This window comes from Thermobia domestica, chromosome 4 (genome assembly GCF_964235325.1).
Source record: "Thermobia domestica chromosome 4, izTheDome1.hap1.1, whole genome shotgun sequence".
Lineage (NCBI taxonomy): Eukaryota > Metazoa > Arthropoda > Insecta > Zygentoma > Lepismatidae > Thermobia > Thermobia domestica.
In genome coordinates, this window is record NC_137457.1 from 14,500,592 (window position 1) to 14,528,220 (window position 27,629).

The 27,629-nt window shown below is 34.0% G+C and overlaps 1 protein-coding gene across 1 annotated transcript; it reads left to right on the top strand.

Annotated features, from left to right (window-relative positions):
* Window positions 1-305: 305 nt before the first annotated feature.
* On the top strand, window positions 306-20,747 carry LOC145683735 (uncharacterized). Its single transcript, XM_081755258.1, has 5 exons — window positions 306-431; window positions 2,130-2,226; window positions 7,328-8,494; window positions 12,701-12,907; window positions 17,790-20,747. The coding sequence occupies exons 1-5, from the start codon at window positions 396-398 to the stop codon at window positions 18,098-18,100; spliced, it is 1,818 nt and encodes a 605-aa protein (XP_081611384.1). The 5' UTR covers window positions 306-395; the 3' UTR covers window positions 18,101-20,747.
* Window positions 20,748-27,629: the final 6,882 nt, after the last annotated feature.

Sequence of the window (27,629 nt, forward strand, 5' to 3'; positions counted from 1 at the left end):
GTATTATAGGTTTGGTGTAAATGTTCTTGGTTAATTTTAACAATTTCCGTAATGATATTAACATCTTAACGGAAACTTTTTAAAGGAAGCGAAAAATAGTTATCACAGAGTAGTTTCACTAGTTGGAATCCTTCTAAAAGACTAGCGTTATTATCTGAAGATACTAGTTGCTTTGAAATGAACATCCTCCAATTCAAACAAAGCCAATAACAATACTTCTCGTACTTATCATTTATTAAATATACCTTACATGTTTACCTTTCATAACGAAAACATAGAAACAAATTGAATTGAATTACAAAATCATTTGCAATCTATTACATGCGTTTAGCTTTCACATAATGGCAACATTCAACAACGAAGTAAAATTTTCTTAAAATTCTTAATATGGTAGGATGAAGTTCGTAAAATTACTCCTACTCGGGCTGCAGGTAAAACAGCAAATCTTTCGTATCTGATCCACTTTAAAACATATTTACCTTACTGAAAACTTTGTTCATATTATAGAAATTTTGACATATGAATATTGTTTAATATACATGTTTTGTTTTTATTTTATTTTTGTCTTTTAGGAATGAATTTACGAAATTTAATAGGTTTCGTCCAATTTATTAATGTATAAAAATTTGGTTCAAAATTTGATGATAGGTAAATGGCTCGTTTGGTACAGACGTGTTTAGAATTTACTTGACCATCTATGTAAATAATTATGAATAGCCATCAAACTATTTTCTTTCGTCCATGCCAATATTATGCCATTACTTCTAAGCGTTAACACAATTTATAAGGTTAGTGACACTTCCCAATCCAGATATTCCAAAATTTGTGAAGGTGAATGGTGTATTTGTATTTTCTACATAAAATATTTCTACTTATACGTCATCCATGTACGTCTGAAGGCGCATTGAATATTCTCTGGCATCTTTCATATTAAACCCACGCTACTGATTGAAGTTAATGCATTTACTAATGGAAGAAGGTTCTATATATATTGCGTTGGATGTGTCTGGCTTAGCTCTTAAAATCAACAATGTATTAACAGTGAGTAACCTTTATATGGCTTTCTCTCTAAAGGTATTTAGTTCAAAACATGGTTTCATCTACAGTCCAAAGTGTAAGAAAAATGTGAGTGCAAAATTTTACGTACCTGTATTCTATACGCTTTTGGAGCTCAATTTATCATTTCCGTAGTAATTGAGTGAAATTACTCATTTAAAATTGTAGTTTATCTTAAAGGGAATTTTATTTGAAAGGGAGTTTTCTAAAAGGGAATTTTTATTATCTAAAATTTCTAAAGGGAATTTTCTAAATTCCCTATTATCTAAATGAAATTTCTATTGTGTATTATCTAAAAGGGAATTTTCAGAAACTAAATTTTGTCAATGTTCGAAACATTGATGGACAGTACGTTCCTTCCTGACGAAGAAACTAGATTTATAACATTTTTGTGCCTGGTCTATAGCTTCATGATCGATTGATTGTTTGTATCAAACTTCGGATCGAGTGGTCGTTAATATCATGCTTAAAGTTGTAGCCATCGCCTCATATAGTCTATCTACTGAAATGAAATGTTAAACTCTTATTAAAGTTAAAAAACATCGATATGGAAAGCCGAGTACACCAAACGAATATATCTTCTATTGGTAGTTTCAGTGTCTGCTTGAATCATGTAGGAGTTACTGCTTTTTTTAAAAAAAAAATAGAGAAATCTCACTCTCCCGTTATTACACTGCAGTCAAAATTGTATTTTAATATTAAGCGGCACCATAATAACCAATGGCCCTTGTACACGTCAATCAATCAAAATTTTGAAAAGAAATATTTATTCCAAGTAAATTGAAGAATAGAAATAAATATATGTACAGATGACAAGTTAGTCGAAAAGTTAATAGTAAAGTTTCATATTTTAGTATGTATGATATTGACTTCACAAGACAAATCATATGTATCTAATAACATTAATAGTAGCCTAACAATAGCTGTTAGGGCAAGGTAAATTTATACAAAAACAGTTTTGTAATAAATGTATGAAAGTACCTTGAAAACTAAAGTATCTTGTAAATTATCTTGTAAACGTTTAGAGATTTTTAAAAAATAAATTAGAATTATATAAATTGTTTTATGAACAGGTAGTACATTGGTTTTTTATTCCATTTGGAGGAGGACGGTCATTGAATGGATATACAAAGGACATAACAGCCCATGGAGCCCAGCAAACGCTTCAAAGTAAGGAAGGAAAATTTTATAGTGGATTGACAAATTATTTGTACCTGTACGTTATATGCTCAATACTCAAGTCGAATTTTCTATAATTGTAGTTCCTTAATTGATATTTATTCAACATAAAAGTAGCATTTCGATATTCATGTGATATTTCTGAAATAAATAATTGTAAGGATACTTTATTATAATACATTGATTTTAATGAAATATTGCTAAAGATATTTTAACAGCATATTAGAAGTTATTTTCTGAGGACATTATCATTAAGAGGACAATAATTCAAATAAAAGGAAATCACGGTTTCAAATCACAACTTCGCGAACAATGACTTCAATGTTAGCTATATTGCAATATCCACTATCAAATTCAGAAACAATCTGCAGATGGAAAGTCATTATTTTTTTCAACATTGTAAGAAATCATTCGTCAGTCTGACAAATTGTGAAAAGTATATAACTTAATCAAAAACCGTTAACAAACACAATAAGATGGTTATAGTTGTGAGAGATAATTAGAGTTGTGAATCACAGGTCACCTAGTTTGCTAGCTTTTGTGATCAGTCTTATTCACTCAAACAACCTCAGTATGTCACGTTATTTTTCACTATTCATCATTAGTCTGTTGCAAAAAAAACAATCATTATTATTAGTAAATTACTAAAATGTTTTTCTTTCAACTATGTTGTGCAATATAGTAGATGACTAAGACATAAGAAAGACTTTTACCAGCCTTTTCAAGTATTCATGAATATTCCACAATGATGGAAGTAAATTAATTTTAATGTGTTCAGATAAGTAGATCCTTGAATAAGTGTTCAGATAATAAATTAGTTTAATTGAGTATCAATATAAGAGATAAAATATCGTAATAAGACAGAGAATTTAAGCGAGTTTTGCTCTGCAGTCAGAATTATAATATGTAACAGAAAGATTTTTAAAATGTTTCAATAAGCGATGCTGAAAACAAAGAATTCTTCAGAAATTAATACTGTTTTAATGTACTCAAAACTTTTCCCCTTCTTTAGTGGGGAAAAAGTTTCTGTACCGTATTCCTTATACATCTGTCAATAGAACACATAAAGGTTGCTTGCCTTAGAATGTGCTGACGAATTTCATATGTGTGACGAGTTATTCCTGGCTTTATACAACCGGTTACTAAGCAACAGATTCAAGTGTTTGGCTGCATGAAGATAAAGAATTTTATAGATTAAATTCAAATTCGTATGATAAATTAGAAAATATTAGTAGTAAATAAGCATCGTCTACAGAGGTGAAAATTCACAATAACAGGACTATGATAAGGACAGTAGAAATAAGTATCTCAGAATGGAGCAACTTGTAAGTATAGTAACACAAATACGTAAAAAACTGTAATTCAGTTAAAGACTGTATAATGACATGATTCAAAGCTTTGGTGACGGTATTTGAATAACCATTATACTGAGGAATATTCAGAGTATGTATTGTTTACAGTTCTAAAGGTAAAGCAATGACATCTATTAAAAGTTTCTATTCAACTTCATAAATTACGTAACAAAATGTACAATGAATTATAAGAAATCAAAACTGTTTCAAAAAGTCTACAGGCAATGCAAACATTTCTGGAAAGATTCACTTCAAGATATAAAAGAAGAGAAAGTATATTCAGAAGTATTTGTACACAATATTAGGACAAATTGACAAATACAGTTCAACACTAACAGATATGAAAATCATAGATGTAACAAGGAATGATGTTAGATATTATTTGATTGATATGCTGGAAGAAAGGTCAGTTTTTAATGTGGAAATGTTTATATACTTTTCTTCAGGCAATTAGAACTAATATAAAATCAAGAGACGAACAAAACGAAGGTAAACAAAAGTTGCATTCACTGTACACAAATATTTTAGCGTATTACAAAGAAGTCTCTTTTATCTGGTAGTAGTTGAGAAGTTGTTACATTTTCATCATTTAGGAGCCTTCTGAATAATCAAATAGTGGTTTTAGTATTAATTTTATAGAAGTAAAGGACAAAAGTAGTTGATTTTAAAGTACTATGAAATTTAAATGAGACTAAAAATAACACCAATCCAAGAAACCAGATGAAATAGAAAATAAACTGGACAAAAATGAGGTTGTAATTTCTCTGAACGAAATGCTAAAGGATATAGAGAAAATTAACTGCTAATCAGTGCCGGATTTGCGTATAAGCTAAACAAGCTGTAGCTCAGGTCCCCCTCTTTTAGGGGCCCCCAAAATTAAAGAGAAACGGAATGTACATTTCCAAAATATAAGAAAAACAATAAATAAAATAAAATCGTACATATAGTAACAGTGCTTCGTGTTCTTTAGGCTCCTATGATGTAAGTAATGGAGCCCCTTCTGCTAGCCTGCTTCCTAAAATTTCAGTAGTTCCTTTATTTCTGTATACCGATTGCCTACGTTCATTTGGTCATATAAAGGGTCCTATTACCTTCAGTAGTTTAGGGCCCTACCAAACCTAAATTCAGCCCTGCTGCTAGTTCAAGAGAGAAAGACAAACTAAGACAAATGGCGAATATAGAGACTCACATAGAGCTTAACAATTGGACTATTTTTTTACATTGAAGAGGTTTCTTTGCAATACATTTTTGAGTAATCAACCAGGTATTAGTTGTCAGATAAATTGAAGAAAAAAAGCAATGCGAAATGCACTAGAAAGAGAGGTATAGAAACAACATACATTGGTAACCAAAGCAGAATAATGTGTCAAATTTTAAATACGAAATCTGTTAGGAAATTAACAGGATTGATTTTCCTGTAACGATGAATTTTATTATTTTTACAAATCAAACTTATCTACTTCAAACTAATCCCCGTGGGTATCTATACAGCAATGGAGGTGTTGATCTCATTCTTCTTAGCATTACTGAAAGTCTATAAACTCCGTTGTTTCCTCCGTTCGTGAATATAATAAACCGTCGAGGTGTTCTGAATTTTGACACTGAATTATAAAACCATAATACGTAGGTGTGATAGAACTCATGCGTTCTGAGTGAAAGTAGCCAACTTCCAGAGAGAGATTTTATGGCTACTCTGGGAGCAGACAGCGCAGTGTATTGCTTAACGCATCACGCGGTATGACAAAGGTCCTGGATTCAAATCTCGGTCAGTCATGTACATTTTTATTATTTGCGTAACATTGCACTCGCACCTAAAGATGAGTTGTTGTATTAAAAATTCGTTGTTTCCTTTATTCGTTAATAACTTTTTAACTCGTCGGATGTCCTCTTGTGGATAATATCTAAAGTACAAAAATGACAATCTTCAAGTGGTATTTGACTAAGAGAAAAACATGTTATTCAAACTCCATTGTTAGTGAACGCCTCTCTGAAACACAAATTCGCTTGAGATACTATCAGCAATCGTATTGCAACTGGAGTCAACAACAAGGGTTAACTGTACGTAAAAATTGAGGCAGTTAGTTAGTTTTAGTTTTCGCACAGTGTTACCATTCTCATTACTTTTGTAACACACCCCTTATAACGTTAGATATTGGCCGTATTGTCAAAATTTAAGTTTTATTGCACCAAATAACGGACCGAATCCAAGTCATCGAATGGAAAATACAGAGTATTATGATCATGGCTATCTAATTTTATTGTGAATCAAATAAAACCGCGAGTGTGTAATTTCAACTTCTATATTTGGCATATGGCCTTCGCGCATGCACAGTTTATTTACGGAAAAATTAGAAAGAAGAACTGTTGTATTATATATATATATATATTAGGGTGTCCATTATTTAGGATAATTTTGTGTTGCGATACGCACACCCGTTAAATGTATTCTATGTGACCGTAAACACGCACTAGTGAGATAGCAGCTCCTTTCGAGAACATTAACCCGTATAGACTTGATAACCACGATACTCCCTCTCATGCTCTACCGCCTTGCATTATAAGTTTTAAACCATTCTGCTCTAGTGACCTTTTCCGAGTTAGTGTACCTTTTCTAAACTCAGTCTCATTTAAATGATTTTCTGTTGATGGCAATACTGTTCAACGGATCCTTCTAGACTTGGAGTCAGCGAAAACAGTTCTTGTCAATATTATTTAAATGTCTACAAAACATTAGTTCCTTACTTCTTGTGTGCGCCACTGCGTTTGCATTTAACGCATGTTTCATGTCTTTTCATGAAATGTTCGCAACATTGATCTGCCTTTACCATCTCTTTTGTCTTTATTCTCATTGTTGCTTCTAAAGATGATATCCAATTTAGGTCATTCGATTTACAAAACCACGCCTTCTCTTGTGTCGGCAACACTGTTAATCAGGTGATGTTCATCAATGCAGGGGCACACGTTCTCCTTTCTATACTTGCTTCATGCAAAGTTTCATTTCTCGTTTGTTTTCTCCATTATAACGGTTGGACATTCTAAACTATATTATAATTGCGGAAACGTTATTACATAATTTTGTAGTCAAGTCGGCACGGGTTAACGTTGTGGTAGGGAGCTGTTATTTCACTAATGTGTGTTTACAATCACATAGAATACATTTAGCGGGTGTGCGTATCGCAACACAAAATTACTCTAAATAAGAGACACCCTAATATATATATATATATATATATATATATATATATATATATATATATACTCTGATACGTACGTATTAGGTATAAGAAGGATTGCTTGACGTTTAGTTATAATTTGTTTAATTACATGTAAAATGTGACCATATGATGATTTAAGAGGATTAGTTCCATTCCACTTTTAAAAACCATGAATAAATTTCATGTTTCTTAAGGTACATGATGAGTGGAAAACAATTTCTGAAGGACAAGAACCTTCCTACTTAATGAACTGTGGAACGGGAGATAGATGCAATTTCACTAACCATTTCTATAGATTTAATTGAACGATAAATTCTTACTAGAAAATACTATTTCAAGTTTCAATTTAAGGAGAAACCAAACATAGTCGTGTCTCAAGTGCTTATCAATTACAATTGAAAGTAATCTCGACGATCGTGTATACTTCGCTTGAATAGTAAAGTTATATGCTGTAACAGCTGTCACAAACAATATTTTCAAGTTCATATTCCTTTCAATATTTGTATATTTTATGTTTCTTTGCAGATAAAACAACCGAAAGGCAACCAACAGGCAAAGATGATCATCGAAATGGAAGTATGCTTTTGGATCTTTTAACAAAGAACAAAAATGGAAAACCTGAAAATACAGGAAATGATACTAGTAATGAAAATTTCCTCGTAGGAAAACCATCATTCGCCCAAGACCAAATAGTTTTATTAAACTCAATCGATAATGAAGATAAAAGCTCAAAATTCACGATAAGAACAAGACGCTCCAGGCGAAGTATTCCTGAATCAGCACCAACAACCTTGTATCTTAATGGAAACGAACAGTTTTATCCAAACACAGTATCAAACCCTGGAAGACCCAATCAAATTATCTTAATTTCTGGAAATACCAAACAAGTTCTGCCTGGACTGGGAAATGGTTATAATCCAAATTTTGGGACTTCAAACTATTTGCGAAGATCAAGAAGCCCTCCATCTAGGTTCAAATATAGAAGAAATAAAGGATATCCAATGCTCGGAAATAAACGACCAATATTCCCATTTCGCAAACAGATGAAAGCATATATTGAACCTTATCAATACACTAGATTAATTCCCCCAACGACCACTATGTTTGGAAAGGGTACAAGCATGAATCCAGGGTATGGTCTTCCACATTTTCCTCGACGACCAAGATACAAACCAGTGAATATGCCGCCAAGTCGTGAGCTCATGGAACCCCCAATCGTCCCTCAACCTATTCCTTTTGGTGGTCGTTTCTTTAATATGCCAGATTTTCAAAGCTTCTTTAACTCTTTAACTAGCGGTATCTCTAATACGGGTAACACGGATGGAGTTGCTGCAGCTGCCAGTCACGGTCCCGGTGGAAGCACTGCCGTTACCCAGAAGAAGAAGAAAGGCAAGTCAACCACAACTACAGTAAACAAAAATCCTAAAGGAGGAGGCGGTGGAAGTGCTGTTGCAATTTCTGGTGGAGACGGTGGAGGTGTTGCTGTATCTTCTGACGGATCGAATGATGGGGATCAACAAATTATTGTTACTGGGGACAATAAAAATGTTAAGGTGAACAACTTCACATCTCCTGATGGAGGGACACAGACTGTCGTCGCCACCAGCTCCAGAAAAAACAACAGAAAAAACAACAGAAGGGGAAATAGGAGAAGAAACAAGAGACGCAATGGTAGAATGTATATGCGTGATGGTAAGGATTCTAAACTATTACTTTTAAGTAAATTTAGGTATTATTATCTCATAAACGAGACGCGTGTAGAGCGTGACAACTGAAGGACAGCAAAATGAGTTACAAACATCAGAGGCAAATGATTTTGTTATTATGCAGTTAATAATGAATAATTTACTCTTCAATATAAGAACTATCCTTGTTGAGGGATTTATGGTATCATGGAACAACTTTTTTTGTTTGTATGTGTCAAAGAATGCTGCAAAGAAGTAAAAAAGTTGTGTGTAAAGAATACCCTGCCAGACAACACTAATCTACCAGATAATATTTGTTTGAATTTTGACATGATAAGCAAACCATTTTGTAGCCATCGGGTTGGATTTTTCCTTCTTTTCTGGCGTTATATAGGACATCCACTTTTTGTCCCGATGATGATCCAATCTATGAACTGGTAACGCAACAGGAAGATTAAGTTAGGCGCTAGACACTTCTTGTGCATCGTTTCAGTTTTTTTTAATTAATCTTGTACACAATGAAAACCTGCGGTAACAGATATGAGAATTCGAACATTGTAAACCGCCCCTAACACTATGGTAGACTTCTAATAGCCTTACTCAAACCTGCAAGGCCAAGTCTGTAGGCTTACATAAGTTTTCACTTACATGACTGCAGATCTAATAGAGGCTACTTGCTAGTTCATCGATTCCATTGATTCCTTTGACTTCTCCATTGAACATTTTCAGCACACGTAGCTCCGACAGTGTGCAACACTATACCACTACACTTCACTGTTATGTTTAGTGATAATAGTGCATTTTAAATCTGTGCACACTTACATATAGTGCTATTTCAAAAAAAAATATTTTTATGCTGAGTTTGGAAGACTGCTTTACCTATGTCAACACTTTTTATGGTTTTCGATAGGGCATTTTGTTCTCATTATATTGTGCAACTTTTGTTTTAATTGCTTTAACGATTCTCAACATATTTACTTTAAACGTACATAATTCTATGATATATTTTTTTGGATTTACAAATTTTGAAGCCACGTAGCTCTTATCCTTCTGGTCCATAGCATCTTAAATTTTGCTCATTTTCAATTCTTATGATACTCTATCAGATGTTCTACGTAGCAATCAGATTTGTGCGACAACTTGTGGAACCTTCCCACTTGAGAATTTTATTTGCAGACTTTCCCTGAAGAAACAAGAACTTCTTGGTGTTCCGACACACCAAAGGTGTGAAACTTGCTAGAGTCTCTGCAAACACTGCTTCAGGCCTATAATATAATTACATTAATATCAGGAAATCTATATTTGCAACATTACATACTAAGAAACAACGCTTCTGTATAAATCTACAGTCATGCTTTTATATAAATGGGAGGAAGCAAAAACGAAACTGGTCTACATGACTCCCCTCTCTCGTATAGTACTAGCACTGGAATGAATGCAGATCTTTAAATCAATCAAACAACAATGTAATTAGTTCCTTAGATAACAACAATATCTTCAAACCCTTTAGGATATAAAAGACGTAATTAGAAATTATGCAGTTTTATAAAATTAAAAACAAACAATCCGTTTCCATAAAATAACTTAGTCATTATCTTGCAAATGTCTTAAATATGTATGTCTTTCTATAATATTTTCGTACAAATTGTTTTATAATTTGTTTATCAATCACAATATGTTTAAGCTTCATTTCAAAAGTTATCAATAATCTGCTTCAGTTTTATCTCCAATCTGGAAAGCATTTATTAAGTAGTTGGCAACGGTCAAGACATTTTTTCTGGACACAATCAAACATTTGGTCCAACAACAAAGTTAATGCATCTAACATAAATTGAATACATTCTAAAAACAAAGTTTTAAGGACAATTTCTATTTTTGATGATGCAAAATATAAGTATAATGTATATTTGAAACTGTTCCTTAGTTTGCACAAATTATTGTTGAATTCTTGTTACCGCCGATCTCCATGCCTCTCGTATAACTCTTTGATTTAAGCATTCTATACATAATATATTTACGATTCTTCTTCTTCATTGGAAATATATTTTTCCTGAGTTGGAAATTTTAAAAAAATACTTTCCTTATTATTTTATAGTTCCGAAATCGAGGAAGGGGTAGCTATAAAGGTTAGTTTAACTCTATTTCATACAGATCTGAATTCTATTTTAATCACTCAGGGGTAAAAGTGAGGGGAACACGGGAAGACGCCGTCTCCTCACCTCCAAAAGGTATGTACAGCGTCCCCCAGTTCCTAAAAAAGTACAATGGTCAAAGATGGACATGCGGACGGCTTGACGTCATGCTGCTACCTACCTTTTCAGGTCCAGTTTTACCCCTGATTCAGATCTGTACTTGTGAAAAATGTAAAACCGAATGCTACTCGTAATCACACACTGCTGACTCACCAATAGAGTCTAGGGATAGGAATATTCATATAGTCGATCAATCTTTGAATTATACAGTGCTTGAGTCTCACAATAATTAGATTCATGTGTAGCAACTATCACTCTAGCTTCGAAGTTCACACCTTACCACTCACTTAAAATATCTTACACATTGATAATATGTAAATAAAAATTGTATGATAAAGTTGTTTTGAACTAAGCTATAGTTTATTGCAGAATCCTTAAGTCGATAAGTTCTAGAGAGTAGTATTAGTCTTTATCGCCATTAGTTAGAGCTACATACTCTCTACTACAAACAATACTAAATTTTTAGTTGAATAAAATTATAATTAAAGTAAACTTAAGTGTCCCAATATTACACTTTTCTAAACTATAAATTACTTTTATTTACGAGAAAAATTTGAAAACCTTTGTTTATATTTTATCATTAATATGTTTTTTTTTCTTGACATAATTTGAGGTTCGCATATTTGAGTCTAAAATCCTTAGTCCTAGTTCTTTATACCCTTTGTAATGCAAAGAATTTACAGTGAATCAGTAAGAAGTATATTAGATGAATGTGAAAAATTAATATATACCTTATATCATATTTCCATGCTTACGTAAGTGAATGCGTTAAAGTTATAACGTTATAAGTGCATAAATCTTGTTTCACAGAAAAATAAGTTAAAAGTTGCCTAATGTTATAACTTTCTGAAGAAAACTGCAAACATGAACAACTATATATATCTGAGAACTAACTTTATTCTGCTAGATTTCTTTACAACCAGTGTCGTTCCGAAAGTAATACCTCCTATTTTCTTTTCATAGAAACTAATGGAGATATAAAAATAACAACAGCACAGCTAAACAGAGCAATATTTCAGCTACAAACTGTCATTTTTCCACATAGTTCCCACCATTTGTTATGCATTTTTGCCAACGATGACCCAGAGCCTGTATGCTGCGCTTGTCAAAATCGGCACCAGTTGAGGCTAACCACTTCCTTACAGCTTTGACAACAGTTTCCGAGTCTTAAAAATTGTCACGTTCAACTTCGTATTGATCCAGTAGATCAAGACAAATTTCCATTCGCCGAGTTTTGTGATCTTCTGTAAGCATCTGCGGCACCCATCTCGCCCAGACTTTGCTATAACCAAGATGTTTCAGCATTTTTTCCCAAGGCATTACAGCCGACATTCAGTTTTGTACTCAATTCTTTGGTCGTTATCCGGCGATAAGCACGGATGAGTTGATCAAGACGCTCTTCATTGCGAGGGATGAGAGCTGTGCAGGGTCAACCAGGCCGTAGCTTGTCATGAACATCCTTTTTACCACTTTGAAAATGCCATACCTATCGTCTCACATTGCTCGTGTCTATTGTATCGTCTCCATGAACCTTTACCGAGCGTCGATGGAATTCAATTGGTGGAATTCCTTCAGCAATGAGGAATTCAATCACGCATCGTTGTTTCATACGCACATCCACATCAGGTTCCATTTTGGAACACTCTTGTGCTGGCACCAACTACCGCAGAACAACGGGATCAGCTGTAAATAAAAGATGAAGGTACAAATATTAGCACTACACCAACGGCATCTGGCACAGACATACAAAGTCAACACAAAAATAGGAGGCATTAACTTCGGAATGACCTCGTACATAAACATCCTAGTATGTATGTTTCATTTATGAGTTTATCTTAATCGTCACAAACGTTTTTTAGCGATTCTGTTGGCATTATAATTTTTGCTATTTCTGATGATGTATAGGATGCATTACCCTGGTACAGAACCCATTGCTACAACAGTAACGTTATATTTTGCAGATAGATGGAGTGGAAAATCCGTTAATACTCTCTCCGATTTTGTTGCTCTAGAGCCTGAGTATGGCGGTTACTATGATTCTGATCCATTCTACTATGATTTGTCACCTGCTCCTCCCAACGACTATTACGATCTACAACAACTTAATCCAAATTCGTGGACGATGCTGTCAAACGCTTATTATCCTGATAGAAATAGACCAAAGAGAGGTAAGTAGTGAAATATATAGAGAATATAGTTATAAAATTTTAAGAAGTGTGATTTTTTGTTAACCCTTTTGGGATTTCCACTTTTTGAGGTAAATTTTAAGCCTTCACTCAAACAGCTACTGCTTCCTTACTCTATCGTAGGGTCATGGTTCTACTTTGCTTTTTTCAGGATGGAGCATACTTTCCAACGGTACCACTCGCTTGTCCGTATTATACACCGGAAACGAGAAAATCGAAAAAACCGGAGTTTTTAGAAAAAAATCGTAATTTTTGCGCCCCTCTGGCCCGGACCTGGGTTCACGTAGGGATTTGATTTTCTTTTAATGTAAGTTGTTATGTATATAATACGTGTGCAAAATTTCAATCTTGTATCTTGGAAACAAAAGGCGGAAAGAATGTTGAAAGTCTCAAATTAGGCTCTCTGTAGATATACAGTGTATATACACATATTTTAAAATTTACTGCGTCATCACCATTAGGCCTAGAGTCATGGTTCAAACATCATTTTCCTAAGCATAATAACATCTTTGTAACAATATCACTCACATGTCTATATCATACATCTAAACCGGAAAAATAGGGAAAAACCGGAATTTTTGCTGAAAAAATCACCCTCTCGGAACACTTGCGCCCCTCGGGCTCGGCTCTGGTTTCACGTAGGGATCTAAAAAAATTGATAAATACCCAAAGGGATGCACAATCCGTATGCAAAGTTTCAATATGATGTCTTGAAAACTGAAGGCTTATTTTTTGTTTAATTTGTCTTAAGAAAGAAAAAACACCCCTCCTCCCCCACTTGGCACCACCAAGTGCACCCTGTTTCAAAACATATCTAGGGTGTTCTTTGGTTCATTCTTGACTTGACCAATAAAAAACCGGCTTAAATACCTGTTATAGAACCTAAATAAGCGGTCAAAGACGATACTACGCCATGGTATTAAAATATACTATATATCCTAAAGGGGTTAATGAAAGATAGTTAAATCACCCTCTGAGGTGTCACACTTAGATACTCCATTATATATATATATATATATATATATATATATATATATATATATATATATATTTGTTATCTGTATTTCAATACTGTTGTTAACCATAAAGATATGTACACAGGTAACTAAAACGTTCACTTATTCCCCTGCGTACTTAATCGTTTTTTTTTTTCTTATTTTATGGTGTTGATGTCATTTAGCTTCTTCGTTCCTCCCCATTCTTAATGTCGTTATATCATAAATGATCAGCTTGGATTACGTCAATTGAAGCGTTTGGAGGATAAAGGTGTTATGTAACAAATTGAATATGACGGGAAAATTTACTTTCACAACTTTGTCCGATAACATACCGCCTTCATCGTTTCTAAATATCTGCACCCAGACGAGGACTCACTAACTAATGTATTACGTAGCATGAGTAACGTATAGCATGTGCATGAACCACCAGAATGCAACATTTCAAAAAATGTAACATGACACATTTATCCTCCAAACGCTTCAATTCTTAACCACTTCTTAGTCATTTTCTGATCCCTCTACTCTTGATGGAAAAATTGAAGGATTACTTAATTTACTTTAATTTCCTTAGGTAATGTATCCATCTTGAAATAACTTAGAACACCCACAAAATTCGTAGCCTAAACGGATTGCTTCGCCTGTCAATAAATCTAACAATATATTACTTATGTACTTTTTTCAATAATATCACACATATCAACCGCATCTTCCAGTGTTCTTCCTCGTTCATATCCAAAGTTTCTCTTGATTACTACTTACTTGTTTTCCTTGCACTCTTCAAATTCCGTCTCTTGTTTTTGTCTCTATGGATTTCATTTCCTTGATTCCCTCGAGGACTGTCACAGTCCACTCTAGAGAATATATTCGCTACGTTTTTCTCTTGCTATTTCCCTTGTTGTATTCCCACAAATCTTATTTTTACTATTTCATGAAACTGTCCAATTTTCTCCCTTTCTTTGGTGCGTAGCAATATTTGAAAGCAGTCTGTGTATAAAAGAACATATCGGTCACTTCTAAGATATGACAAAGAACAATATATACAATGTAACAGCTAGCACTATATTTTGCTACACGTACAGTGTTTGCTGCATAAATAGCAATGTGTTCGAGTGATACAAAACTGATATGCATTTAGTATCTCAAACGTCTGCTTTGGTGTATTTTCTCGCAAAACAATCATTATGATTTACCCTAAACTGTGTTATTTTGTTTATCCTAATATGATCTATGAACTGATAATACTATAAGATGTGTTCAGAAACTAAAACTGCATTTATTGATTTGGAAATCCGAAACACTAATCTTCAAAGCAGTCCTCATCGCAATACACACGCTTTTCCCAGAGCTCCTGCCACTGTTGGAAACACTCTGGAACACAGTTTTTTGGAGTGGTGGGCAACTGTGCTGTTGCGTTCCGCATTAAGTCTTCGCTTGACTCAAATCGGGTCCCTTCTAGTAACATTTTCAGCTTGAGAAATAACGGAAAGCCACACGGAGCCAGGTGGGGTGAGTAGAGATCCTGACGACACACAGAAATGTTGTGTTTGGCGATGAAAGCCTGAATCAAACTTCGCAAGCATTCTCCTCATGCCTAAATTCTCGTTAGATTGGTAAAACTGTAACAAATGTTTAATTTTTAATGAAAATATTTAGTTTTGTTCAGCAAATAATTAGTGTGTAACTAAATTCTCGTTTAAAATTGAATGTACTGATCCGATTGAATGGTTTCCGTTTGAGTATCATTTCCAAATTTGATGCAGTATTGGTACTGAAGTTTTTCTGTCATTTTACAAAAAAACTGAAATCCGAAAATCGCTCACAACACGTCTTCATTCGCTGGCAGACAGCCAGCGACTAGCGCTATCTGCGGGCGGGGAAAACTTCCCGACCGCGCATGAGTGCTCCCTCTATATCTACACTGAATGAAGTCTCCAGTGCTTTATTGCTTTACGCGGGAAAAAACAAGCTTCGATACGTTTTGAACACACCTTCTGTCTTCTCCTTCTAGAACATTTACGGTAAAAAAGAATTAAAATTTAAGAGATAATAATAATACTAAGATGCATGTCATTAACTATGCAATTTTGCTGTAACTTTGCTAGTGTAATAATAAAGAGTTGGATAAGAGTACATTTATATATCAGTTTTATCTCAATATGTAGCATAGTTCTCGTTTGACATAATTTCGTCACTTTAGTTTTAAAAAGAATCCTCTGTAATCGAGAAAAGTTTTATGCCAGAGAAGCCCTGGGGGGAGACTTGTGCAATGCAACAACAATGATAAGCCTTCGTGGCTCTACGTGTGACAACTTTCTGCAATGTCTGAGACCCGAGAGCTTTACTTCATACTTGTTTTCTCCTATTTCTCAAAAAACTATGATGCGAATATAGTTGTTCTCGGGCAATCCGCCAGGTGAATTCTACGTCTTCCGAAGTTTGGATATCCTGCAACATTGTTCTCGTTCTCAGGATAAAGTACGAGAGACCTAAAACAAAAGCCCGTATTACATGCATGTTGGCAAGAAAGGGGCGGAATTTGGTTGGTCAATAGCGATGTCCAATCAGCGTCAAAATATGGATTTCGTTGTGATTGGCTGGTTGACTGGGTTAATTAGTAGTTTTGTATACATTTTCTTCCAAAGTTCCTTCTTCAACGTCTTCTTCCAAAGCTTCAATTCTTATTTCAACTGCGATGTCGTTTAATTCTCATGCATACGATTTTATTTAACAATAACAGGTATCGATTGTATATCTCCAATGTTTCGACACTTTGTTTCGTAAAACACTAACAATCTACAGACTTTGGTAATGAGAGTTACTGCAAAAATTCATTGATAGATCAATTTGGCTTTATTTCCTTCAGTTACGTACCCAATTGGCAATAGCTGAGAATCACGCAATAAGTTGGTTGATAAAGCCGATAGCACTGTGCAACACGAAATCTGTCCTTTACATGAAAATATGTTTTTGTTATGAATTTTTTCATGACAAATCTTACATAAGTCACAAATCTTACGTACACTTGGTCAGGAAGGTATAACAGTATTTTTGAGGTCAGTGTTCGTGAGTTTTTTCCTGTTTTTTTTTTCATTCATATTGGGCACGTACGGGATTTTACCTAACACGGTAGCTTTCTGTCGCCCCCTCCTTTCAACATTTATTTCTTCCTTCCGCAATTCTCCAGATAGTCTGTTCGCCGAGGTACGTCATCCATCATGCGCGATGGGCTTAGACTGTAGATGCCTTTAATATCCAGAAACACTTTATATGCTTCCTTCCTTTTTTTTCCCTACAAGTCCTACGCATCGTACGAATTTAAGGTTTCGATTTCTTCATTTATACAAGATTTAAAGATTATGTTTCTGTCAAATAAATTTTGTTTATATTCGTCAATTTGGTCTGGGTTCGTTTTAACTTATGGGTTCGCTCATCGTATGTTTCGTAGCACTCAAAATGTTGATCTAAATTTTGAAAAGGCCTCACGTTTTCATTATGTGTTGATTTTGATTGTGTTTCCGAGTCACTACCCAAGTTTTAATGCAAAGTATTGACGTAGTATACATTTTGTCTTGTATGCTGCCCTGTGAAAATGCAACTTTTACTTTTCATATTTTGTATAGAAAATAGAAAGACGAATATTTACGGTGGTACGTTATCAGTCTTTCATTGCCATTATTTGTGTATCATATATGTAAAATATACCTTTAATACCATATTGAATTCAGTGTTGTTTGTCTCTGAAAGCTACATACATATTTATAAGATTTGCACACATTCAACATGTAACTTACGTTTTGGAAAATTGTAAAAATCATCTGATGTTTTCCTAGTATTTTCCTAGTAAAGTAATTCCAAGTATTTTTCAGGGTATTCTGCTCCTGTGTCACCAAGACGTAAACCACCATTTGAATATTACGACGAATATTACGAATATCAAGGATACGTTCCTATATCTCAAAACTACGTCGAGTATTATAACAACGATCTGGAGGATTATAGAGTTCCAGCTTATCCAGTTGCTTCTGCTAACTGGAATAAGAATTTGCAAAAAACATCAAGACTAGTTTCTGCTTCCAGGGGCAAGGTTACCTCTTCCTATAAGAGAAAAAATGAAATTGAAGATCCAACTGCTAGAATGTACACACGGCCTAGGAAATCAAACCGATTTTATGGTTAATACAAAATCTCAGTTAATGAAGGTATACCTAACGTTTTAATAAGTATACAACGATAACTATGTTTTCTATTAGTAGTTCAGTTAAAATTCACATAAAGGAAAGGAGTCTTGTTTGATATCTAGCATACAAAATTTAATGTTTCTTCAATTTACATAGACTTCCGAAATAGAACTTAAACAAATTCAAACAAAACGCTCATAATAGTTTTTATACAGGTAGTTTTATTTAACTTATCCTCAATACGAAATACTGTTTGAAACAATAACTGTTTCTTTCAATTACACTCAGTATACAACGTTGTCTAAACACATTCCGAAGTAAATGTATTTACAATATTAGTACTTTACAATATACCTGATTCTGATGTCTAATAATATGTAAATGAATACCTTTTTAAATATGGAGAAATTTTAATTATAAAATACTTCAAAAATTGTTAAACTTATTCTTCAGATCTACTACAATTTCGCCGATAGCTCTACATTGCAAAGATACACAAAAAAACATTTAGGAGATTACCTTAAGGTAGTTAAATATCTTCGCTATCTTCAGTTTAAGACATTGACTTATATGTGAGATTATTATCTCTGATTTCCTTGAACCATAACGAAAGTTTAATAGTGTAATATTAATGAGTTCTTTGTCGCGTTTTAGTAAATGTCTCTTCCTTTTTGAAAATTAACTTGCATTAGAAATAATTGTAATAGTTAGTAACTCAATTAAAATTAAGTAATAATAAATTTATATATATATATAAATAAATATAAATTTATTATATATAAATTCACTTGGTAATATCAAGGAATGTTAAACATGTCTTGAAGAAGAAGTCAGAAAAATAACACGTTAAAATTCCAGTTCATTTTTAGAAAAGTAAAAATATATCTTCATATCAGACAAAGAGCTAAATATGTAAATATAAATAGCATAAGTACTTCAGTTAACAGTCTGCAATAGTTACGATGGGAATTGAAACAACCAAAAGTTAAGCTTTAATGGAGTAGAACTCTATTTTATTTATAACCAATAGGCCTTGAAAATAAATCAGTACCTATATAATAAAGCGTAAAACAAAACACATAAGAATAAGTGCAGTTTATTAAAAACTATTTTTGCAATTCATATAGTACAGTACCAATTATGAACGAATTTACACATCGGTATTACATTTAATGTAGTATAATTCATTTATTTTACTTTTACAACTGCTGTGCCTTTTTCTTCAATCTTAATATGGTAGCGGTGTACCATACCGACTCATAGCAGATACTTGGGTCACAGTTGATAACAATAGATTGGAATCGTATTTGCGGCAAAATATTTAATAACGACATGCATGCATGCATAATGTGTATAAATTATGAGAAAACTATTACATTATTCAACATACACTTTTTTTTTGGAATTTTCCAAGACAGATGTTTCAGAATTTTTAGATATGTCTACTTTCAAAATTTAAAAAAATCAAAACAATCAATTAGTTATGCCAATATCTGATGAGTATGTTGAACATTTACGTTCTGTTATGCAGCATTTTTATAAAAGAGAAAAAAATATTTATGGTTTCTTTGTTACTTATAGAATATTGTTCTGTCTTTGAAACTCTTCCATCTTACTTTTATAATATTTTCATTTGTTTCGCTTTATTTTTGAAATATCCGAATTAGCAGGAGAGCAGACTTTCTTTTGATACCCACTGTGCTATAAATATAAATCCTTACTCGCTCTTCTAATTTACAGTAAAATATACGATATACGACAGAAGTCGTAAACTTGTTAATGGTAGTCTTAGAGATAACTGTTTTTTCTTTATACAAAAATTATTTACCGCACATATGTAATATAAATATAATTTTCTTCACTACAATATACAAATGGGTTTCCATGCAAAACAATAGGCCTAATACTCACGATTTCATTGGTTTTAATATGGAATATAAAAAGGAAAGAGTACAAGGAACATACTGCAAAAAAAAAATATATAGTCCTCAACATTCGTAAATGACCAAATATTTATTTATGGATTAACTATATTTTTGTTGTTTAAAAATTATTATACTAGTTAAGGAATATCTTCTCTTGTAATTAAAGTTCACAATTAATTTCTGATATTTAAGTAGTTCTGAAAATTTAATTTGTTTTCTTATTACGACTATATTAAGGTGTCAGAGAAACAAAATATTGTAACACTTTTTCATACTCTGGATTGTAAAGTACCAAGGATATTTTACATCTAATTAAACTATTATTGATTTCTTTTAGTTTTATTGAGCATTATAGTAATGAAGAAAACTAAATTATATTCTTATTTATATAAAAATATATTCCTATTAAAACATGTCTTCGGAAACTGAACTTGTACATTACTGAATCATTATGTTGTGGCATCATGTATGGAATATTTTACGTTAATAATACATTGAAATTAAAATGTCTTTTTCTGATATATACAAAGTATATACCTTTATTATCTCAAATGATATTAATTACAAACCAGATTGTGAGAAGTATTATTTATGTTTGTTTAAAACTTGTTTCAAAATTATATATTATATATATGATAATGTTTTCCCCTTAATACCTGTGTTGCATATTTTTGAAATTCTCTAACTACAATATAAATAGATTACAATAATCTTACGCAAACTTGCGTATATTGTCTATTTATTTTGAGTACCTTATTTCCCTGTAATGTTAGATTATATAATGATTTTACTGTATCATTTTGGTTGAAAATGTATAACCTATTCATTAGACTTTGAAATCTACAATATTGTTTAAATACAAGAAACTATCAATAATTATACTATATAAATATTTTATTCGAATTTCTAATCTCTAAGCAGGGCATACAACCGAAAATCCATTTAAATAAAATATGGCCTCAAACATCAACAAAATACTAAAAATATAACAGAAAACGTTACCATGTACTATATAGATTTCACATAGCAGGATGCTAAAATAATGTATGACAAACGATAGGAAATCAGACACTTAATATGGGATACGGACAAAATCTCGGGGCCGAAACATCGCCGCCCAAAATCTCGCCGGCCAAAACCTCGCGGGCCAAAATCTCGCCGGGCCAAAACCTCGCGTGGCCACAACCTCGCCGCCCAAAACCTCGCGTGGCCAAAACCTCGCCGCCCAAAATCTCGCGGGACAAAATCTCGCCGGGCCAAAACCTCGCCGCCCAAAATCTCGCTGGGCCAAAACCTCGCCACCCGAAACATCGCGTGGCTAAAACCTCGCCGCGAATGAAACTTTTCTTTAAAATTTACCCAATGAGTTTCTTAATATTCAATTTCACATTACAAATAATAATAATAATAATAATAATAATAATAATAAGAAGAAGAAGAAGAAGAAGAAGAAGATACAAAACGTCGTGTGCGTGGGCTTTCTCGGGTTATTCCCGTTTCCTCCCACTTTCTTTATTCGATCATTTCCTTCATTCTGGTCATCTACGTCTCCTTTAACCTATAGGGCATAATCAATCGACATCGTAAAAACTCATATATTATTTCATACTTTCATAAATATTATTAGATTTTTGTTAAAAATTTTAAGTTTTAGGATGTTCCAAACTTCACGAAACTAACCCCGTTAGTTGTCATTACTTTCCTTATGCAGACTTTCTTTCCCTATAACCAGTTTAAAAACATCCTGTCGCCCTACCTTCACATTGAAATCCTCTAATACACAAATAGAATTTTCATATGATATCCCGGGACTTGGTCAAATATCCGTGATACTTCTTCTGAAACAGCGTCTTTTATACCGTCATCCTTATCATCTGTTGGAACATTTACATTTTGGTCAGGCGATATTTTGGGGCGCGAGGGTTTGGAAGACGAGGTTTTGGCCCGGCGAGATTTTGGCCCGCGACGTTTTGGGCGACGAGGTTTTGGCCAGGCGAGATTTTGTCCCGCGAAGTTTTGGGCGGTGAGGTTTTAGCCAGGCGAGGTTTCTGCCCGGCGAGATTTTGGGCCGCGAGGCTTTGAGAGGCGAGATTATGGTCCGCGAGGTTGTCGCCGCGAGGTTCTGGCCACGAGGTTTTGTACCCAAACACTTAATATAAGCAACAAATATGTACTTACTATGGGTCAAAAGCAGGAGTGTTTCCATATGAGAAGGGTTGAAGATGTGGTTAAGTTGTTTAAACAGGGTGGCCCGGAAGTGAGCGTAACCCCCTTTAGTTTCAACAGTATAGTGTTAGTTCTGGTAGAATGTCTGTACACAGTTACCTTGAAGTCTTAGGAGTCTTAAGAGTCATAAACATCGGTATGATTACCATCCATGTTGTAACACAACCCAATTCTGCGACAACTTCTCGTAGATGTTTTGCGGAGATACTCGGGAGTCACGAGGGTAAAGGCGTGTTCCACAGCTGTTCGTAATTCCTGCGTTGTGTGCTATCGAGTGTTTCTTACTTATTGCTTTATGAAACCCCAGAAGAGCATTGTCTGGTGTCGTCAGATCGGGACTTCTTGAAGACCAGGCAAAGGGAGCTGTCGAAGATGCACAACCTCTTCCAATCCAGTGTTGATTACTCCAACTTGTGGCAAGGGTACCGCAAGTATAGGATACGCCACTGGAATTTGGACTGACTGTGCATGTTGCTAATGGTTCGGCTGAAGAATGGATGGAGGAAAAGAACAACTAAAAAATTAAAAAGAAACTAAATAAAAAAGACTATTATGAAGTATTAATAAAAGTAAAGATGAATAGAACTTTACAAAAAAAGAAAAACAAAGAACGTAAAATGAATAAAAATAGCATTGTTTGTATTGTGATAATTATTACAATGTGAAAAAATATTTTTTTCCTTCAACTAGCTATTGTAAGAAGCAAGAGTTGTAAGTTCAAATTCTCCTGCTTCTAGATCGCAGCCGCGTGACGTCATAGTGACGTGTCTCTTGTTTTCGTTGCGAGCAGCTCGCGGTAATAAAGTTGAGTTGAAATCTAAGATTAGAACTGAAAAGATCAAATTGCAGTTAGAATTTAATATGTACCGATTTTCCGGTTGAAGAATGGAATTACATGTAAAAAAATATTCGCCGTTATTTTTGCTTTCTTGTTCGCCTAATGAGTTTTGGCAATTTAAATGGTTTCTGCAAAGTTTAATTCGAGTATATTTGATTGTTAGTGGACTAATTTCTTTGAAGTGGTTGTTTAAATCCATTTGGGCAGTACCAAGAGGTGTCCAGTGCAGAAGAAGCGGATCCTTAAGCCCAGCTGTAAAATTTGGTAAGTACATTTTAATTTAATTTTTAATTGGTCTTCTTTGGATTCATTTTCCTATATCCTTCCGATAGTTAAAAGGTGTCCATAGAATTTGCTGTTAGTCCCATTGAAATAAGTTTCTGATTGTTCGATAGGCCCTATTAAGAGAGTAGTTAATAAAAATTTACTTAGGGCGTTTTGTTATCTAAATTAAATTCTTTGTTATTAAAATTTGCGCTAGTATTGAATAGGATGTTTAGAGACCGTTCGATTGCCTGGCTTGTTATTTGAGAATAAATGATTTGCCTGCGAAATATTTTCAGAAAAATGTTTGATAATTGAATCGGATAACGGTAGAATTTAACTGGTAGAAATTTTGCGTTATTGCTCTCCTGGAGCAGCGAGATAGATACCTTAAATTAAAATAAAAATGAAACCAAATGTTGGATTGACTGAATTTAATTAAATCAGATAAGACGTGTGGTGTATAAATCAATTCAATTGTATAGAGAAAGGGGGGCGAGTCCGGACAGTTCAGATATTTTGTATTGTAGCCATCTTAATTCAGCGGAGAGAGCCACTATGTTCTGGTCAAATATTCTTTGGTTGTTGATTTTAGTTTAGCGTCTTTTTCAGCAGCGAGGCTATATGAGACGTGGACCTACTGATTAACGTGGAATCCGAACCACATGAGCTCCCGCCGGGAATCGAACCCGGGTCTCCCACGCCAAATATTCTTTGGAGTTTAGTCTACATATAACACATGGTAATAAAGTGCTAGCCTGTTGCTCTTAATAATGGCATTGAGCAGAAGAGAAGATGCCATTTCGCTGGAAATTGCGAAAGAGGTGGGCGAATCCGGACACTAGAGGAAGCGAATCCGGACTAAGTAGAAAATATTCATAAAATTAAAATATGGTTACAAAATCATCAGACACATTAAATGCGATATCAAACTTACCTTATGTGTCTTTTCTTAATACAAATGACTTATAAGTAAGGATAAGAAATATTATATAGGTTTATTTCCAAGTCTAAACATACATTAAAGCTCAATAGGATGTGTATCTTACCTGATTCTGAATAAAAAGGTCAACATTAGAACCTTTCTGAGTAAAGACCTTAAACACTAAATTTCTAATAGTCTAATGGCTATTGTTTAGTTAAATGTGAATCACACAATCTAGTTAGCCACAGTCTGGTTACACTACATTAGAGATTATACTACATAATTTCTTGCAATAAAAACGCTGTTGAAATATGAACAGTTCAAGTTAAATGTACTTTCCATATACGAATGAACAATTAACACCACCACCATCACATCTTACATGATACCATATTTTGCATTTTGTGCATCCTATCCAAGGACCATATTTATGAGTCATATGCATAATAATTTTTACCACAAAAGCTACAATTACCACAATCACTTGTTTTGCACGATGCACTAACAATTTCTTCTGAAAAATGCAATTTCTTTCCACAGGTAAATCGTTCCCTTGGTGATTCCCTGGTACTACGTTCTCTTTCTCCGTTCGTTAGTTGGACAACAGATTTTCCTTCAGCTTTTTCTAGCATTTTTATCGACCTTTTGTGAGCTGCAAGCCCGATTCATCCACATTATACATACGCTCGGGGTGATTCCATAACGATGTTTATGTCAAAGTTTCTCTCAATTACTCATAGAAATGGATCATAGTTTCTTTATTAATCCCTTGCACCCTTGCATTGGATACGTCTAGTGGTTTTCTCAGAGACAAATTGTGCCTCTTGATGAAAAATGAGATCCGTGCAGAACCAGCTAATTATTGGTTTGTGTTAAAGGGACGTGGAATATTATGTACGCAAACAAAATCAAAGCCAACTTTTGCATATCGTGGTGGGTAAAGTCAAATCCTCTCTTTTGTAAAGTAGGAATTCTTTCTGCAAGTATTTTTTCTACTGCAGCACTAATAACACTTTGACGTCCAGCCTTTCTAATTGGAAGCTCTTGTTTAGTTTCTTCTGTTAGTCACGCAAAGTCGATTTGGGAGAATTAAATCTTTCAGCTGCTTCCCGGATTGACATGCCTCCCCTAGACGTATCCACAGCATTGTAAAGTCATCTTCTGTCCATGACTTATCTTGTTTCCTTACGTATTGTCTAACCATTGGAAAAAAAAAGTTTAATGAGAAGTCACGAAATTAGTTCAATGTATTGTGTAAAGTTTAACACAAAGTAAAATATAACCTGTACTGTCATCTTACCTCCACAGAAAGTAGCACTTAATGTGCCTACAAAATTTACCAGAGTGCACATGTAGGTGCATGATTTTAACTCTACTGCAGACTCACTTTTAAGTCATGCACAATTATTCGAAATGCTTATCAATAAATTCATGGATGTTAGAGGTAGTCAGTTTGAGCAGTTATTGTAACTAAAAGATGAGAAGTAAAGAGTCATACCAAAAACAATCACGCCTATACTGAGATAACGTACAGCAAACAGGTTCCGTCATATCAATTTTATTATCGGTGAAGCATAACTAAATAAAACATGTGTTTCTTCACTAAAAAATATTCCTTGCTGAGTATAGAGCCATCTATCACGAATCATGAAGAAATATAAGACAGATTAGCATTGTTTAAAAGATAATTTTCCTCTCCAAAATAATATTTTATTTCGAAAGTTTTTTCTTGTTTATTATTTCTAGAATTTTTTGCAGTGTATACGCGTCTATGTATATATGAACTCACCTTCTACAAAAATATATAGTCTAAACTATTTTTATTTTGATCTCATAGATTTCATATGAAAATGTCCGAAATAGCCCCAATGGAAAATAGGTGTACGGATTTACCTTACATTTATTGTCCGGATTCACCCCGCCTGCGACCCGTTAACTTTATTTATCAGCAGAAGTGGCGTCGAGGAGTAACTGGGCTTTTACCTTGACGTAAATGATTAGCATAAGTGACTCTTGACTCCCACGAAACTGGACTTCGAAAATCTCAATTATGTTCTAATAATACCTTAAGTAAGACTGTTTAGAAATTAGAAGAAGCAAATTTTATGGTGTTACTTACCTTCAGACTTGTTTTCCACACCGCACTGCTGCGTCACTCTGTCTTCTATGAAGTTCAAGTCTATACTGAACGTGAAGGGAGGTACGGTGCTTCAACTGGCAAATTCGTGTTGCGCTCCGTGTTTTACTTTCCAAGAAAATATTCAGAAACCTTAGAATGTCCGGATTCGCATCCTGTCTGGATTCGCCTCCATTTACGCTATTTGATCAAACTAAATTTTCATTCTGTTTAACTTACTTGTAATTAGAACAGCTTTCAATTATTATTGTTGTTGGATTTATTTTTATTGTTATTATCAGCATTAAATTGGTATTTAGTTAAAAAGTAAATAGTTTTTTGTCGAGTTAAAATATAAATAATAAATTATATGCGCTTAGGGTTTGTCAAAGTATCTTGTTTCAATACGTAAATTGGTCATTTCCTGGAATTTAGAATGATTTTGCTTGAATTATTTATGTCAGGAAATTAGTAACTGAAAGTACTCCTTGAAGCATCTTTTCAACAAGCGCCCTGCAACACCGTATATTCAACTTCGGAATATTTTTTTCTCTATTTTATTTCTTGTTAATAGCAACCGACAGTTTTGAGTAACGGCTGCAGGGAGTGCTACAAACTCCACTACAAATCGCTGCTACCAAGCAGAAAACAAATGAACATGGATAGCAATGTTGCCAGACAATGCCAAGCAGTGTTACCAAATAAATCGGTAATAAGTCGGTAGAGCATAAAATCATCAGTAAACATGATTTTGGGGTATGCTCACTTCCAGACTACACTGTGTAATAACGAAAATCTCATGAATTCGGAAAGTTGTAGCTGCCGACTTAAAAGATTACGCAGAAGTGTGTACTATACAAATGTGTTACGTATGAATTAGACTTTGACGGTTACTGCAACACAAAGGTTCTAACAGTTGATTTCCCATCTATCCATAAGGATCTCCGTTGTATAGGATCGCTCCACTTCCATCTGTACATTTTGTATTCACCTGTGAGGTGAGACTTTCTGAGTCATCTTTTGGCATGATAGCCGTATATTTCAGCGTTTATTAGACATCTGACATAGTGCCTTCGTCGTGTTTTCAATACCTCCCTCATGAAGGGGGCTATGCACTGTATACGGCGCGGCGTACGCTCATTAAATATTTACTTCCTCAATCTCAAGTTGACTATCACTTTCTCAGTTTCCATGTGCATTACGTACCGTCTTGTATATTACAAATACACTATTC